The sequence below is a fragment of the Gopherus flavomarginatus genome, chromosome 7 (genome assembly GCF_025201925.1).
Source record: "Gopherus flavomarginatus isolate rGopFla2 chromosome 7, rGopFla2.mat.asm, whole genome shotgun sequence".
Taxonomy (NCBI): Eukaryota; Metazoa; Chordata; order Testudines; family Testudinidae; genus Gopherus; species Gopherus flavomarginatus.
Window position 1 is genome coordinate 94,964,856 of NC_066623.1, and position 16,954 is coordinate 94,981,809.

At 40.2% G+C, this 16,954-nt stretch overlaps 1 protein-coding gene across 4 annotated transcripts in view; it reads left to right on the forward strand.

Moving 5' to 3' along the window:
• NEGR1 (neuronal growth regulator 1) overlaps positions 1-16,954 on the forward strand; it is a 740,339-nt gene that overhangs the window by 529,828 nt on the left and 193,557 nt on the right. Inside the window, exon 7 of one of the 4 annotated variants that reach the window (XM_050961069.1) lies at positions 1,707-1,748. The exons of the other annotated variants lie outside the window; for them this stretch is intronic. Within the exon in view, the coding sequence (XP_050817026.1) occupies positions 1,707-1,748 (42 nt within the window). The remainder of the gene's footprint in view (positions 1-1,706; positions 1,749-16,954) is intronic. 4 annotated transcript variants of the gene reach the window in all.

The window sequence follows — 16,954 nt, forward strand, 5'->3', positions numbered from 1 at the left end:
TGTCCAATTGGGGCCTTGGAGATGAAAGCAGCTCCACTCCCCGGGGGAGACATTCACCCCAGTTCTGAGGGTTCACAAGGATTAAAAGGTGCAGAGGATCTTTGCAGGTCCTGCATTAGGATGAGTTGTACCCATTATGCCACAAAGCAGTTATGGTTTACCCCACCCCTGAAGTGATTTAAAGCTGTCTCAGATATCAGGTGGGTTTCCTCCACCAGCTGAACTGATAAATGTGGACAATTGTGTAAACCGTCTCTAAGCAATATGTAGGAAACTGTATTTATATAAACCACAGTATATGGCACAAAATGTCAGCCTTTCACACTGTGCAGGTTTTACATTTCAAAATGAATTGTAAAGTTAATACAGTGCAGTTGTGAATTCCCAGATCGGCATATATTAATAAAATACAATATACAGTGTTATGGAAGTGCCAATTCAGAACAGATATATTTTAAATAATTTATAAAATAAATTCATGTGATTATTGAGTTGTCACTTGATACATTTTAAGGACTTGTAACACTATTAACTTTCATTCAAACTAATGCACAATTTTAAAATGCATTTTGTTGTTTTAAATGAAGCAGCATTTCTTAAAGAAACCGTATTTATAATTAAATGTCTCTCTTTCAGAAAATGTTGAGTGTTATTTCATTTTGAATAAATCTTATATTCACAGCATTAAATCGAATATTGCAGCTAATATGGAAAATTGAAATAGGGAAGACAGAGTGAAGCTCTTTAGCTATGATTTACATGTCCACTGTTGTCTTACTAGTTATTTCATATTTTTTCAAAGCTGTTGCATTAAGTTTTCATGGTATTTCCATTATATGGCCCAGGATCCTTTGGATTTAGATAATGCTACTGCTAAATCTTTTTTAATTAAGAGCATTAAGTTGCCACTTGAAAATGTTACTAGTTATTTGCACCTGTGCAGTATTTATTAAGATTGGTATATTTGGTTTGTGTAAAAACCAATAAAAAGAAATGGAAAAAGTGGAGTATAAAGTACTACCATACCGAGATAGTGAGATGTCATAAAGTTAATGATTTGTTATACTAAATGTGGAGAATTTTGGAATTGTATATAGCTTCTTTTTACTATTCTTTGTATTGCACCAAGTAAATTAAACTTCTTCAAAATGTGGTTTGGTATTGGTGTTTTCAATTTATGTTTTCTAGAAATAGTTTAAACAGAGGATAATAAAAGATTATTTCCACAAGTTCACCTAAGAAAATGCCAGAATTCTCTTAATCATATTCCTTATGTTTACAGTCTTTGTCACTACTTATGTTTGCAAAAAAACATAGGGTGAAAGAAAGCCTTTTTGTACACAAGTTTCAGTATTTCACAAGAAGAATTCCTTGTGAATTTTGGCTTGAAAACTTTAATGGTAGGTTTAGAAAGCTGGCAGAATGGAAATTTGCAAATCGGAATGTGGTATCCTGTGTACTGTGTATTGGTGATGCATGAATAAAATAGATTTAAAAAGAAAGTCAGTGATGTGTATCTCATGACATAGGTTTGCTTTATTGCACGTTTTTCACAGAATCTCTGGTGATCAGTTGAATCTTTCAATAAAAGGTCTTATATGTGTCTCTTGCATGACTGTTTATTGTCTCATTTTGTATCTGTGTTCCATGTGTAATTAATATCCAAATGTTCTCTTTTTTTTTTTTTTCCTTTTCCCTTTTTGTAGAAATTATTGAGCCTACTACCTCTAGTCCTGTCTCAAGCCCAGGTCAGTATCCACATACATTCACAACGTATGTTTGGGTACTCTTTCTCTCTCTTCAGGAATCATGACTTTTACATTGTCATATCAATAAGTTGAATTGATATTGGGCAGTATTGTTTCTGGTACTGCTGGATTGTCTCTTTCCTGTCTTTGTGCATTCATTAGTCTGTCCTTCCTTAAGCTTTATACTCTGCTCTCTTCTTTTCTCTTTCTTTGAGAAAACTGTTCTGGTTTGTATCTCTCCTGCCTCCCCTCTCTCTCTGTCCAAAGATTATGCAGTAAATACATACAAGGGGGTTTAGTTGTGCATTGCCTTTACTTTTAATACTCTTTGTGGTTTTAGTTGTAGAAAACTGACTGTTGGTTTGTGTTACTATAAACAAGGCATTTGTTTTGCCTTTTGTAAACCTTTTTCTGTAATATCTACCAAAATGAAGGAATGTATTTAGCTTTTCTGAAAGAAACATTCCAGATCATCACCACTTCTGAAAAACTCATGGGAAGGCTCTCAGGGAAGTCTCTGCTGTGAGGTTCTCCTCATAGAACTCATCTTGCTGAAGGAGGTGGAGTTTACCTCCATGCAAAACAGGTTGCAGAGCCTGCCCCTACACTTGGCCCCTGGGATCTGTGAGAGGCGAGGATCATCCATACAGAGGCCTTGACCCCTGGGAGATTTCCCATTGTTGGTTCCCTAACAGTGTGTCTCCACTGGAATCACTCTAACAGGGACTGCCTCAGCCAGTACTGTCCCCGTAATGCAGTGGAAGGAGGAACACTGTGGAAAAGATAATATAGTCCCAGTCTGTATTATTTTTTCTGACTAATCTCCACAGGGACAGGGCAGGGGAAAATGATGTGTTCCCTTCCAGACCTTCCCGGTTGAACTTTCTTCCTCCAATCCATGCAAATTGTTCTCCACGGGGTCTGATGATGGTACCATGGATGGCACAAAGGTGGCTAAATCTCCCTTTACACACAAGGAGTGAGATCTGCATGCTGAGAGGTCCCTTCAAACAGAAATCTAGGAGGCACAATCTGGACCAATAGTTATACAAATTTTAGTTCCATTTTTGTATATCACCGTATTTGTGTTTTGCACAGTTAAATTTAAGGATTTTTATAAAACTATATTTTCCTAACTAGTCATAAAAACTGACTCCACACATATGATGTGTGAAAGGAAAACTCTTTTCACACAATTATTTTTTAAGAAAATGGTTATTATAATATACCAAGAGTTTTTTATGTCATCAGATTACTGATCCGCAGTGTAGTCAGATATGGCTTTTAGGAGGAAACTGAACACAGTTAATATACCGAACTGTGTTTCACAAACATGTACTGTTTCTTAGCAAAAGTATCTGAAGGAGAGTCAGATGCTTCTGGGAAAAAAGAGGCACAAAACTTTTCTTGAGAGAAGCAGGATTTGGGCCTCTATGCTTCTCTCTGCTGTAAGACATGGTAAGGAAAAAACCAAAAGTAAAATGAGTCAGTTAACCCTCTACAGGAGCAGAAATGAGGGGTGAAGTTGCCTGGCTCCCTTCCCTAAAGAGACTGGAGACAAAGCCCTTTGCATCCTCTGTGGCCCTATCTCAGGGATGGGCAAACTACAGCCTGCCAGCCGTTTTGACCCAGCCTTCGAGCTCCCGCTGGGGAGCGGGATCTGGGGCTTACCCCGCTCTGACACTCTAGATGGGGAGCAGGGTTGGGGGCCGCTCCATGCGACTCCCGGAAGCTGCAGCATGGGCCCCTCCCATGCTCCAGCCAGGGAGTTGGGTTGGGGTCACTCCACGTGGCTCCCAGAAGCCGCCGCATAGCCCTCCTCCAGCTCCTACATGCTCCAGTGGCACCCTCTGGTGCTCCAATGGAAGCTGCCAGGGCAGTGCCTGCAGACAGGGCAGCAGGCAGAGCCACCTGGCTGTGCCTCCATGTAGGAGCCAGAGAAGGGACATGCTGCTGCTTCCAGGAGCCGCTTAAGGTAAGTGCTTCCGGAGCTTCTCTGAGCCTCTCCCCATGCCCCAACTCTCTGCCCCAGCCCTGGTCCCTCTCCTGCACTCCAAACCCCTCATCCCCAGCCCCACACCAGAGCCCACACTTCCAACTGGAGCCTGCACCCCTTCCCGTACCTCAACCTCCTGCCCCAGCCCTGATCCCCCTCCCACCCTCTGAAACCCTCGGTCCCAGCCCAGAGCATCGTCCTACACCCCAAACTCCTCCTCCCCAGCCCCACCCTGGAGCCCACACCCCCAACCAGCACCCTCACCCCCTACTGTGCCCCAACCCCAATTTTCTGAGCATTCATGGCCCGCCAGACCATTTATTTTCCCAGATGTGGCCCTCGGGCCAAAAAGTTTGCCCACTCCTGCCCTATCTCCTTTTTCTATCAGTGTAATAGTCACTGGTAACTCAACAAGGTGACTTATGGGCTTTCTGCTTCCCCTCCCCCACAGGCTTTACTAAAGGGGAGTACAATATAACCCAAAGTAAAGTGTTCACTGGCTAATACTGTAGAAGTCAGGGAGATGCAATAAGGAAGAGAGAGTTACAAAAGAAAAACTAAGAAGCATATTGAACCTTCCCATCAAGCTCCAAGGTTAACCTTGAGAAAGTTCTATCAAGAGAGAAGCTGGGCAGGCTGTGGAGGAGTGTACTTTCCAAAGTTCACAGATACAGAGGCTCCAGTTTCACAGAGGGGCTGCACATCCATGCTACCATTTGGATCTTCCTTCCCTCAAGAAACTGTGCTGCCTTTATCCACCCCAGGACCTCCTACGCTGACACTGCAAAGCATTTCAACTAAACTACCAAGAAAGATCAGTAACATGGATTTATTTAAGACCAGAATATGGCTCTCAGAAAAAGATAGGCAAAACAAAGCCAAAACAAGAGTGAAAGGGAAGGATGAACTTGACCTGCAAAGAACAGACACAGGTTGTACTGAAGTTAAAGCCAAGCTAGTCAGGCGATTTTTCACAGCTGTTTTAGACCTCTGGGGAGTGAAATATAGGTAGATCGAGAAATGTTTTTAGAGATAACAGAAGCCTGTAAGGAGTCCAGAACTTTGATATAAGTCAGATATTGAATGGCGTGACAACTATGCACAAACTTCACATTGAATTATTCTTTCTATATGTATTGCAAATTGCTTTGTGTTGAACAGTCTACATGGTCTGGTGCTATTCTGGACCTAATTCAAGGAAATGAGGCAAAAATGATTAATATTTTATGGTTAAAGTTAGATGGCATCTAATATTATTCAGTTTGAAAGACTTATGAGAGTAAGTACTGCAGCAAGGAGCGCACATTTCTAGGTTAGGAAAGCTGACTGAAATAACATAAAAGGCTGCGAAGACTTTTTATGGAATTCTTAGTAAATGGGGAAATCTACCACAGACAAAAAAGTATAGTCTAGAAAGTAATGAAGAGAGAGGCCAGTGTCCCACTGTGATATATTTCTCCTAATACAAAGTGGGCACAAGAGACCACTGTGGTTAAGCAGGGAGGTAAAAAGGGAGCTAAAGATAAACAAAAGGCTTTTGTTTGAGGTACAGTCTGCAAAATAGGAACGGCACACCTTTAAATCCAAAGAGAAGAAAATTAAGAGAAGCAAAAGATAATGAATCGCTAACTGTATGATATATTCCAATTTTAAATAATTTAAAAGATGTGTTTAAAATACATTTGCAAAATGAAAAATGTAAGAGAGAGTTGATCTGTTGACAGTACAGAAGCAGATTCAAAAATTGCAACAAAATCAAACTGGTTAAAGAATAAGGGTTCAGTCATAATCCTTCCTCATAAATGTAAGTCCCACTGAAATCAATATAGCAGTTGAATTGTTCTAAGTTTGCCTTGCATAACTAGACAATGTTCCTGTGTATTTCTTACACTTCACTATTCTGAGTATGTTAAATATCTAGGGTATGCTGTTACTATTGTTATAATATCATGTAATTTTCAAAGGCAATTAAAAGTTTTCCATGGTAGCCAAGATCTTAGCCCCAATATGCCTGTCTCAACAGAGGAGGACAACAACAGTGGACTAGGATAGTACTGTTGCTGAGGACTTTGTTTATGGGGGGAAATGACCAGAATAAACATTTTCATAGAAATTAAAGATTAATAGATTAACATAAGAGACATCTATTATTTTTTTCAAAATGAGGGTAGTGAAGTCTACTTAATATTTTATAAAGTCTTTGCCACATCAGTTTCTGATTCAACTAACAGGACTGGAAAATTGAATTATTAACACAAAATTATCTATCTATCTATCTATCTATCTATCTATCTATCTATCTATCTATCTATCTTCACAAAAATAAGGTCTGTGAAATGTAGCAAGTGATAAGATTAAAAGAAAACTATACTGTGATCAGCCCTGCAGGGTGAAGGTATAGAAGGTAAGAGGTGTTTTCCACTATGATAAATTGTACAATGCATTTAAAAAACAAATGTATTTTTCTATTGCAAATGCCATTTTTGAGTTTATTGGTAGCAATTTCGGTAAAAATAGTCATGTGACCCTACAAATGTTAAAGCCTAATACAAAAGACTGTATGCATATTTCCATCTGCTTTATCACTGCTTTTGAACAATCAAAAACCATTTTAAATATTAAACTTAATATAAATATTAATCAGAAATTCCTTTTCTAATTACATTTTGATCATATTAGCATTGTGGCAGGTTTACAGCCTTCTCCAAGTTTTATGCATAACTTTTTTAGCAAGATGGTACACTGAGATTATCAGGGTTTAGACATGACAAATGACATTTAAAAAATGTAGGTCCAGTCTGTTTCTTACTGAAAACAATGGCAAAACTTTCTTCATGCTGTAAGTTTGCTGCTACTTAAGGCTGTTTATTCATAGATCAAAGCCCTAGTCAAAATATAGAATGCTAAACAAACAGTATCATTTCAGGCATCATCAGAGATAATTTTGGGAAGGATTTAATAAACATAATTTGAAAAACAACTAAAATTAAGTAGATTTTTGAGAGGCAGGGATTGTTTAAGTATGCTCAGTGTTCTGTGATGGGATGTTGGATGGGATGGGGTCTGAGTTACTGCAGAGAATTCTTTCCTGAGTGCTGGCTGGTGAGTCTTGCCCACATGCTCAGGGTTTAGCTGATAGCCATATTTGGGGTTGGGAAGGAATTTTCCTCCGGGGCAGATTGGCAGAGGCCCTGGAGGTTTTTCGCCTTCCTCTGCAGCATGGGTCATGGGTCACTTGCTGGTGGATTCTCTGCAGCTTGAGGTCTTCAAACCACAATTTGAAGACTTCAATAACTCGGACATAGGTTAGGGATTTGTTATAGAAGTGGAGGGGTAGGGTTCTGTTGCCTGCTTTCTGCAGGAGGTCAGACTAGATGATCACATTGGTCCCTTCTGACCTTAAAGTCTATGAGTCTATAACTAACTAACTGTCACTGGTTTTCAGAGATATTGCCATCATTACAGAGAAAGTAAATACAGTGGTGATTGTATCCTGAAATTTTATCAAAGCATTAATTAGGAATTCCATGTCAAAAACTATTGACTAGTCAGCAGAATTCGTGATATGAAGATGAAAATACCTTGCTTTATAGAAAATTGGCTCAGGCGCGATATGAAAATGAGTAACTGACTATTTCTGCAGCTGGAAATTTTTTTGAACTTGTGTAGACAAAGTAAACTAATAGCTGTTTGAGCAAAAGATCATAGAACTAGAAAAAGGAATATACAAAAATCTAATAGCTGCATAGTGTACAGAGCAAAAGGGAATTCAACATTATTGCAGCAAAATGTTTGCAATCACTATCCTATTCCACATCTGTATTTAAAAAAGCATTAAAATACTAGGAAACATCAAGAAAGAGAAGGTAAACCTCAAAAGAAATGTTTCTTTACAAGGAACCAGGGTCAAGATTCATCGCAAATACATTCTTCAATATTGTCACCGTTTCATAGAGTCGCTGCTTGAGCCAAAACCAGTTCTGTGAACTTATTCAGGATCTCTTGTTTAACTATAATCAGTTTCACTTAAGTATGTTAAAATATGTTTGTCATTTATTTACAAATGTGACAAAGAACAGCATTTTCACCTGACTGTTTACTATATAGAGCTGCACACATAATGGAATACAGTAGCCCCTCACTTACCGTTGTAGTTATGTTCCTGAAAAATGCGACTTTAAGAGAAACAATGTTAAGCGAATCCAATTTCCCCATAAGAATTAATGTAAATGAGGGGATTAGATTCCAGGGAAATTTTTTTCACCAGACAAAAGACTATATTTTATTTATATATATATAAAACACACACACATACACACAGAGTATAACTTTTAAACAAACAATTTAATACTGGTACACAGTGATGATGATTGTGAAGCTTGGTTGAGGTGGAAAAGTCAGAGGGTGGAATATTTCCCAGGGAATGCCTTACTGCTAAATGATGAACTAGCAATTGGCTGAGCCCTCAAGAGTTAACTCTCACACTCTACAAGGCAGCAGGAATGGAAGGAGGGGAAACAGCTTCACAGACAGAGACAAAGACACACACCCTGTGTGAGCAAGAGAGAGATGTGCGTTTCCCCTTTAAGTAGCTGACCCTACTCTTAAGTACACTGTCTTGTTAATTAGATCAGCTTGCTGAGACCGCAGCTGCTGCCAGCAAGCTCCCTCCGTCCTGATCCCTGTCGTCTGTCCCCCCTTCTCTATGGAAGATGGGGTAAGTGGGGTTCAGGGGGGAAGGGGACACCCTGACAGCCTCCCTTTTCCTCCCTCCCCACCCACCGCACAGCAAGCAGGAGTCTGAGGGAGCAGCTCCAAGGCAGAGAGCAGAAGCAGAACATGGCAGTGAGAGGAGGGACAGCAGGGAGCTGATAGGGGGCTGACGGTCCACCCTGGTTCCAAGCCCCCACCAGCTAGCTGCAACGGGCTGCTCTTCCTGCAAGCAGTGAACAAAGCAAGTGGCTGCCAAATGACTTTGGAAGGGAGCATTGCACGACTTTAAATGAGCATGTTCCCTGATTGATCAGCAGCGTAACAACGAAACAATGTTAACCAGGACGAGTTTAAGTGAGGAGTTACTGTAATTTAGCACTGCGTGTGGAACAATTCACTCAAGTGGTCCAAATTCATATGATAGTTCTCCATAATTACTGAATTGCTTTAATAGCAAAAAGGTATATCATACATTCTTTATTAAAAGAAAAAAGTAATTTTCATTGTCTTTCTGGGGTTTTTTTCCATTCTTCCATTCCTTACCTAGTTTTTATTGGGCTCTTCAACATTTTTTGATTCTTTAAATACAGTTTGCTATAATGTGTAATCCCTCACCCCACTGGTTAACAATTAAGCCACCCTGTTTCAAGTCATAAACGTTCAACATGGCTGCACTTATACATGTATCAAATTCCATAACAGTGTATCCAGCCAGGCTGAGTATAAACTTTTGCAATAAGGTAAAGTTCCATTGAGTTGACCATCATGCATTAGGAGGAAATTAAAGATGTTAAATTTAGTCTTATTAAAGAAGAAAAAAAGACTTTTAGGTAACTTAGTCAATAGCTTTGAAATAACTACATGTTTTTAGGTTTCTAGGGCCTGTCTGTTAAAAATTTCTTCTCTTCCCTTTGAATAACCCATAATAGATAAAAAAAGAAACTTAGCATAATTATACCACTCTCTAGTTTTTTACTTCTGTAGTAAACATTATTGAAATGAAGAAGCAGAAGCAAACGTTTTTACTGGGATATTTTTTAAGCCATCTACAGATTGAAGTCTGAATTCTCTTCAGTCTCCAACACTGCAAGAAATTTGAGACAGGAAGTACTTTACATTACATTACAAAGCACCATGGGATTGTCTGGTAAAAATAATTGAAAACCATCTGGAGCAGATGGCGGCAAAGTGAAAGAACTGGAAATTAGACTGCAAATAATCTGGGGGCACAATGCAGCACAAAATCTTCTATTTTAGCATTTTGTGAAGGGGCAGATTACTACTGACTGTGACAGTGAACTGCTAACAAAAACCTAAGGGTTATGAATATGAGGATTCTGGCGATACAAATGGATAGTACAGAAAATTACTTAATTACCAGAAGTCCTGAAACTGAAACTAAAAGACAGCCCAAGTTGTAGGCAAACAGGATCCCCATGAGTTAACCTAAAAAGAACAGTGAGATTGTCACTGAGACAGAGAGAATTAGTTGAAACTTAATGAGAAGTATCAGTTCTTGTTCTTCCCTACATCAGTCCCACTAGGACATGTTAGACTGCAAGAAGTGTTACAGATAAAGGAGGTTTATTCAGAAGGTGGCTTTGAAGTCTGCTATCATGTTGCTTTCAAAGATGAATGTTACTCATGATGGGAAGGGACATGTTCTGAGAGAGTGATTTTTGCAAACTGTTTATAGCAAAAGATTTGGGAAAGTAAGTGAAGCAAGGCCATGCTCAGTGAAAGACCTAGGGACTCTTAAATCTGAAATAGCTAAACACTACTTGATTTTGTTCTGTTGGTCTGTTGTGTGTTTTGATAAACCTATACAAAAAGATTTGGGAAACTCAAATGAGGGACCTTTTATTTGTTGTTTCACTGTTATAACCATAAGGTTTTTTCCGGGAAAAGTGTGTAGAATCCATGTGAAGTATTTGCTTTGCATAGCAACTTCAGGCTTTTTAGTTGATGAAGTGCTAAGCAGTCAGGGCCACTAGCGTATCTTAGCAGGTTCTCTGCAGCTGGCAGGATTGGGCCATCATTACCTCTCAGAATAGGACACAGAATCATAGAAGATTAGAGTTGGAAGAGACCTCAGGAGGTCATCTAGTCCAATCCCCTGCTCAAAGCAGGACCAACACCAACTAAATCATCCCAGCCAGGGCTTTGTCATGCCAGGCCTTAAAAACCTCTCAGGATGGAGAGTCCACCTCTTCCCTACGTAACCCATTCCAGTGCTTCACGACCCTCCTAGTGAAATAGTGTTTCCTAATGTCCAACCTAGACCTTCCCCACTGCAACTTGAGACCATTGCTCCTTGTTCTGTCATCTGCCACCACTAAAAATAGCCTAGTTCCATCCTCTTTTGAACCTCCCTTCAAGTAGTTGAAGGCTGCTATCAAATCCTCCCTCACTCATCTCTTCTGCAGACTAAATAAACCCATGTCCCTCAGCCTCTCCTCATAGGTCATGTGCCCCAGGCCCCTAATCATTTCATTCATTGCCCTCTTCTGGACTCTCTCCAATTTGTCCACATCCTTGCTGTAGTGGGGGGCCCAAAACTGGACACGGTACTCCAGATGTCGCCTCACTAGTGCCAAATAGAGGGGAATAATCACTTCTCTAGCAATGCTCCTACTCACTCAGCCCAATATGCCGTTAACCTTCTTGGCAACAAGGGCACACTGTTGACTTATATCCAACTTCTCATCCACTGTAATCCCCAGGTCCTTTTCTGCAGAACTGCTGCTTAGCCAGTTGGTCCCCAGCCTGTAGTAGTGCATGGAATTCCATCTTCCGTCCATGGGATTCTTCCAATATCACTTAAATATTTCTCTTCCCTTCTCTCCAGCTACTGTGGACAACCATCCACAGAGGCTCCAAACAGGTGTAGTAATGGTTCATGAGTTCATTAACATTTTTATGTATAACTAATAATTATGAATAGATATTATGTGTTTAATTTGTTATTTAATGATTACAGGCACAGATAGACTTACAATCTCTTTGATGTTATTGGTATTCAACTGCATGTTATATTGTGTTCTTTTTTATTTTAAATTTAAATTTAAAGAAGTTCAGATAAAAAATATCCTGAATTATGACAGGGTTTGATACTCAGGGAAAAGCTACATTTGTGAAAAACTAGTCATGAACAATGAAATATTATCTAAAGATTAGGGAATACAGAGGTAAGTTTTTACTGTAATGCATGGGGATTTAAGCATGTGACTCTCATTCAAGTTAGTGAGAGTAATGCAATACTTTTTTCATGTTGTACTGGGAATTTACTTCCAAGTAAAAAGGAATGTCTAGGAATATTTGAAGATAACTTAGAATGGGAAATGTGTGCTAAGCCAAGTTCTCTCTCTGTGTTTAACAATTCTCTTTGCCTTTATGACTGAGTGCACAAGCACAACAGTATATCATTGGTATGATAAGCCTTTTGAAATCTGTGGTCTCAATGAAGTAAAAGAGGGCTCTTGACATAATGCTACTCTAAAGCACCCATAAGAGTCTACCATGCAATGAGGTCCCATGTGAAGAAGAGTTCAATTAAGTCTTGACATAAAAGATCAATCATAAAATAACCAAAGGATCAAATGTATCTTGATCAGGGATCAGCAACCTTTGGCACACAGCCCTCCAGGGTAAGCCCCCTGGCGGGCCAGACCAGTTTGTTTACCTGCCGTGTCCACAGGTTCGGCTGATCGCGAATCCCACTGGCCGTGGTTTGCCGCTCCAGGGCAGTGGGGGCTGTAGGAAGTGATGCAGGCTGAGTGATGTGGTGGCTGCTGCTTCCCACAGCTCCCATTGGCCTGGGCGAGCTGCCAGTGGGAGCTGCGATCAGCTGAACCTGCAGATGCGGCAGGTAAACCAGCCCAGCCCGGCCCACTAGGGCTTACCCTGGCAGCCTGCGGGCCAAAGGTTGCCAATCCCTGATCTAGATTAAGGAATGAAGAATCCAACTAAGCCTTCAAAGAGTTATATTCCAATATGTCAATAATTGATGTTTTACCATCAGGTCCTTACATTAACATAGTCATGATCTGAAGTGGTTCTTTTATAATGTTGAGATTCTTTTCCACTTATATACAACGAGCAGAGTTAAATATGGGTCAGTTTTGATGTTCAATTTACTAGCTTTTCAGAGTTGAAGTCAGGCTCTATTTTATGCAATCGTGCTCTTAGTTTAGTTTATGGAAAATTTCTAAAATTAGTTCAACAAAATCAGAAGATTATATATTGTTTTACAAAATGTTTTCATGGAAAACAGTGGTTCAAATGCCTGTATGCAGAAACATTTCAGTGACCTCAGAACCAGACTCAAATGGCTGGGGTTGATTTACAAAGCTATTTTTCAAGTCTCCCATTCCCAACATAACCAGTTCCCATCCACCATGGTCATATCAATATACAATGGATTTTTGGTAGGACCAATGAAATTATTCTTCAGAGCATCTCCAAATTTAACTGACTGAAGCTATGTCTACACTGGAGTGGGGATGTGTAATTTGATCAAGGTAGCACACTAAAAATAGAAGTGTGGCCGCACTGTACAAGAGGTAGGAGGGTCTGACCCTAAGTAACTACCCTCTTCTCCTGCTTGCGGCCATAGCTACACTTCTGTTTTTAGTGCACTAGCTTGAGCAGAGCTCAAGTGTCGTTATGTCTGCTCGAGCTGACAATTACATCTCTAGTTCCATTGTAAACATACCCTGAATCTGTACAAAAATGTGGAGGAAGTCTTCTCGCTCCACTCAGTCCTCTGCTTCAGGAGAAGGGAAATCCATCGACTTATGCTAGAATCTGTGCACTTCTATAATAATAAAACATGTTTTGGAGGACAATTCTACAAATAACCTAGGGATCTGGGGGCTGCTAGCTAACCAGCCATTTGGTTCAGGGGGATTGTAGTATTTACATACTACTTTACAAAGCTAAAATAATTAACCATTCACTTGGTTCCTGTGAGAAAGGGAAATATTATTATAAAAAACAAACAAATGGGGAATCAATGGACAAAAAGTTCTTCTTTAAGCATTTTTCCACACAGATCCCACTGTAGGTGTGTGCATCCCATGCATGCAAGCCTAGGACCTGTCAGCCAGCAATGTCCATTGCGACATGTGCTCTGTGCACTCTCATGCTTCCTACAACAAGGGTATAAGGGCAGAACGGACCCAACTGAAGTCCCCTTGGTAGTGAGTTAGAGCTAACCATGTCCTCTTGCTTTCATGTAGCTCTTAAATAGTTTAGGGTTTCTAGCTGGTTAGTTTGTTTAGTATTAGTGTAGGTTTTGATAAAGCTTAATTTAAACCGGTTGGCTTTATTTAAAAAAAAAGACTTTTCTTTCTTTGAGACTCACCCTAGAGAATGTCCAGAAGATGTCTTATAAATTATTTGACATTTTGCACTGGTATCATAGGGTCATTCACCATGACTATTAAAGAGAACATTCTTTACCCTGCCAAAAATCTTTTGCAGACCCCAGCATCTCTCTCTGCCACATCTAAGAGAGCAGATTGCCGATACTAATTTCCTCCCAAAGGATATTCAAGTATATTTTTACTCACACAATCCCTCTGCCTTTGATTGTTAATATAGCTCATAAAAAGTTTAAGCTGCCTGGGTCCCATACTCTATAGTCAGAGACAAGGCACCCAAGAAGACACATCTAATAGGAGGAAAAGTTTAGTAATATGCTAGTTTGAAGATTCATGTAGCCAACTAACAGGCTTTCTTGGCCAAGTACAATTTTATTCAATGGGGAAAGTTTTTAAGTAAACTGAAAAACTTCTCCTCAGGAGACTAGAGACAAATTGAAGTCAGTGGTTAAAGAAGGCCAGTTGGTGGTGAAGGCAAGTTTATAGGCCTCATTGGATGCCTCTGACACTGCGACGAGTTCAAAGACCATTATGGTCACTGTGCAAAGAACATCATGGTTCCAGTCACTGGGCATTCCAAAAGTGGTTCAGGCCACAATTGAGGACCTTCCTTTTGAGGGCCATGACCTTTTTAATTCAAGAATTGATGAAGCACTTCATTCTCTAAATGACTTTGTTTGGTCTCTCGGTCTTTACACACCATTGCAGAAGAGAGAGCAAAGTAGATTGAAATCCTTCTTTAGGCAAAGACCTCCATCATCTTTGTATCAGTACAACATGGCTCCTGATGTTTTTTCTATTAAAAGGGCTTCCTTCTAGAAGATGAGAGGCCTACCTTCTTTTTTTGTGACAGCAAATTCTTCATCAGGCTAGAGTTTGCAGCTTTGATGCACTGGTGGAGAGTCCTGGACCCAGTTGTAGAGAATCTTTACCCCTTCTCTCCTCCCTTTGGAAATCACCTTTCCTTCTTTTTTTTTTTTTCAGATACATAGTCTGCAATTTTTACTGACCAGTCTTTCTTAGAAATTGTTCAGAATGGATATTCCATATCCCCCTTCCCCAACTTATCCATCTTCAGGGACCTGTTTCATGACACACTGCTGCTTTTGGAGACACTCTTCTTTGGCTGGGTGCAGTAGACGAAGTGCCCCAAGAATTTTGAAGCAAGAATGTGACAGGGTGCTGGGGAAAGGGTTCCTGATTCAACCCTCTGTTACGCTACTCCCATTTAGGAGAATAAATTAGAGCTGGCTGGAGGTTACCTGGCCCTAATTGGGGAAGCAGAGACAGCTGCTGCCTAATTATCCTGGGGCTATATAAAAGCCTCTGAAGAAGGAAGCCAGGAAGAGCAGAAAGAAAGGGAAAAGGTAGGGAGTGGAACCAGGGAGGTAGCTTTTTCTTCCCTTCCTCCTGCCTGCAGACAGTGAAGGGCCAACTGTATCTGGTGAAACCGTGGTGGAAACAAGCCTGTGAATAAACTGCACCAGTGGATACTAACCCCAGGGTCTCAGAGTGACTTTGTGGATCTAGCAGAGGCAGGAGCAAAGCGGGCTCTGCCATTCTGTGCTACAAAGGGTTTCTATCCCCACTACTTACTCATTCCAAAGAAGAAAGAGGGATAGCATCCAATTTTAGATCTCAGGAATCTCAACAAGTTCATCTGTTGCTTCAAAAGATCTCCCTTTCTTCTATAATTCCTTCCTTGGATTCTATTAATTGGTTAACAACTGTTGACTTGCAGGATACTTGCTTTTATGTGTCAATCCTTTCAGCTCACAGGAAGTTTCTGTATTTCATGGTCAATGGACTTCACTGTCAATTCAGTGTATTACTCTTTGGCCTTTGAATAGCTCCAAGGGTTTTACCAAAAATCTGGCAGAGTTAGCAGCTCATGTAAAGAGAAAAGACTTCCATGTGTATATCAGTGGTTGTCTGATTGGAAGCCATTCATAGCAGCAGATCAGAAGGGATGTTCATGTTCTTCATTTATTTCCCAAATCAGGCCTCAGGATCAATTGAGACAAGCCAGCTTTAACCACTGTTCAAACTATAAAATTTATAGGGGCAATGTTGGATCAATGAGACCATAGTCGCTGCAAAGCATCACTTGATCTCTTTCATTCAGTCTCATCCAAAAATCTCATTGAGAATCAGCCTCAGTTTTCTGGGTCATATGGCAGCTTGTATTTACATGACTCTGTATGTAAGACTACACCTCTGGCCTCTTCAGGGCTGGTTAAGGAGGATTTATCAGCCAATCAAACACACCATGGACTTACCAGTATAGAAGTTTCCCTGAAAATACTGTCATCTCTGCTTGGGTGGAAAGACCTCAGAACACCTGCCAGCATATTTTGCTTCAACCACCAACTTCTTCAAAGACTATGGTGACCGATGCATTCAAACAAGGCTGAGGGGCTCATCTGGACTCTCTTCAGACACAGGACATGTGGTCCTGAGCTTAGTATCGTTACACAAAAATGTTCCAAAACTGAAGGCTGTTTGGCTAGCCTACAAAGTGTTTCTGCCTCTTTTTCAGGGTACCACTACTCAAATATTGACAGATAATAGAAGATTGATGCTTTATATAAACACACAAGGAGGGTCAAGATCATCCCCCTTATGTTGAGAAGAGACATACCTGTGGAACTGGTGCATCCTACATCAGATCAGCCTCATTGACTTTCATCTTCCAAGTATATGAAACAGTGTGTTGGATCAATTGAGCAGGAAAAGGTCTGTAACTCTTGAGTGGGAGTTGAAATCTTGGTTATAGATCAAGTATTCCAGGAACGGAGAGTCCTCTCCATTGAACCCATGTCATCATGCTCACTATATCATCTTTCTCTTAAAATAGCATTTTTGGTAGCCATCACTTTGACTTGCAAAGTGAATGAAATTCAGGCTTTGATGACAATCCCTTCATTTATCATAAGGAGAGGGTTACCCTCATGCTACATCCACAATGTTTACCAAAAGGATTTTCATATAAATCAATTTATACCTCTTACTAGTATTTTTTTCCTAAAGCATGTGACTCCCTGCAGAGGCTGAACTCCACACACTAGATGTTCTTTGGGCTATGTCCATTTACCTTTCCAGAACAATGGCAT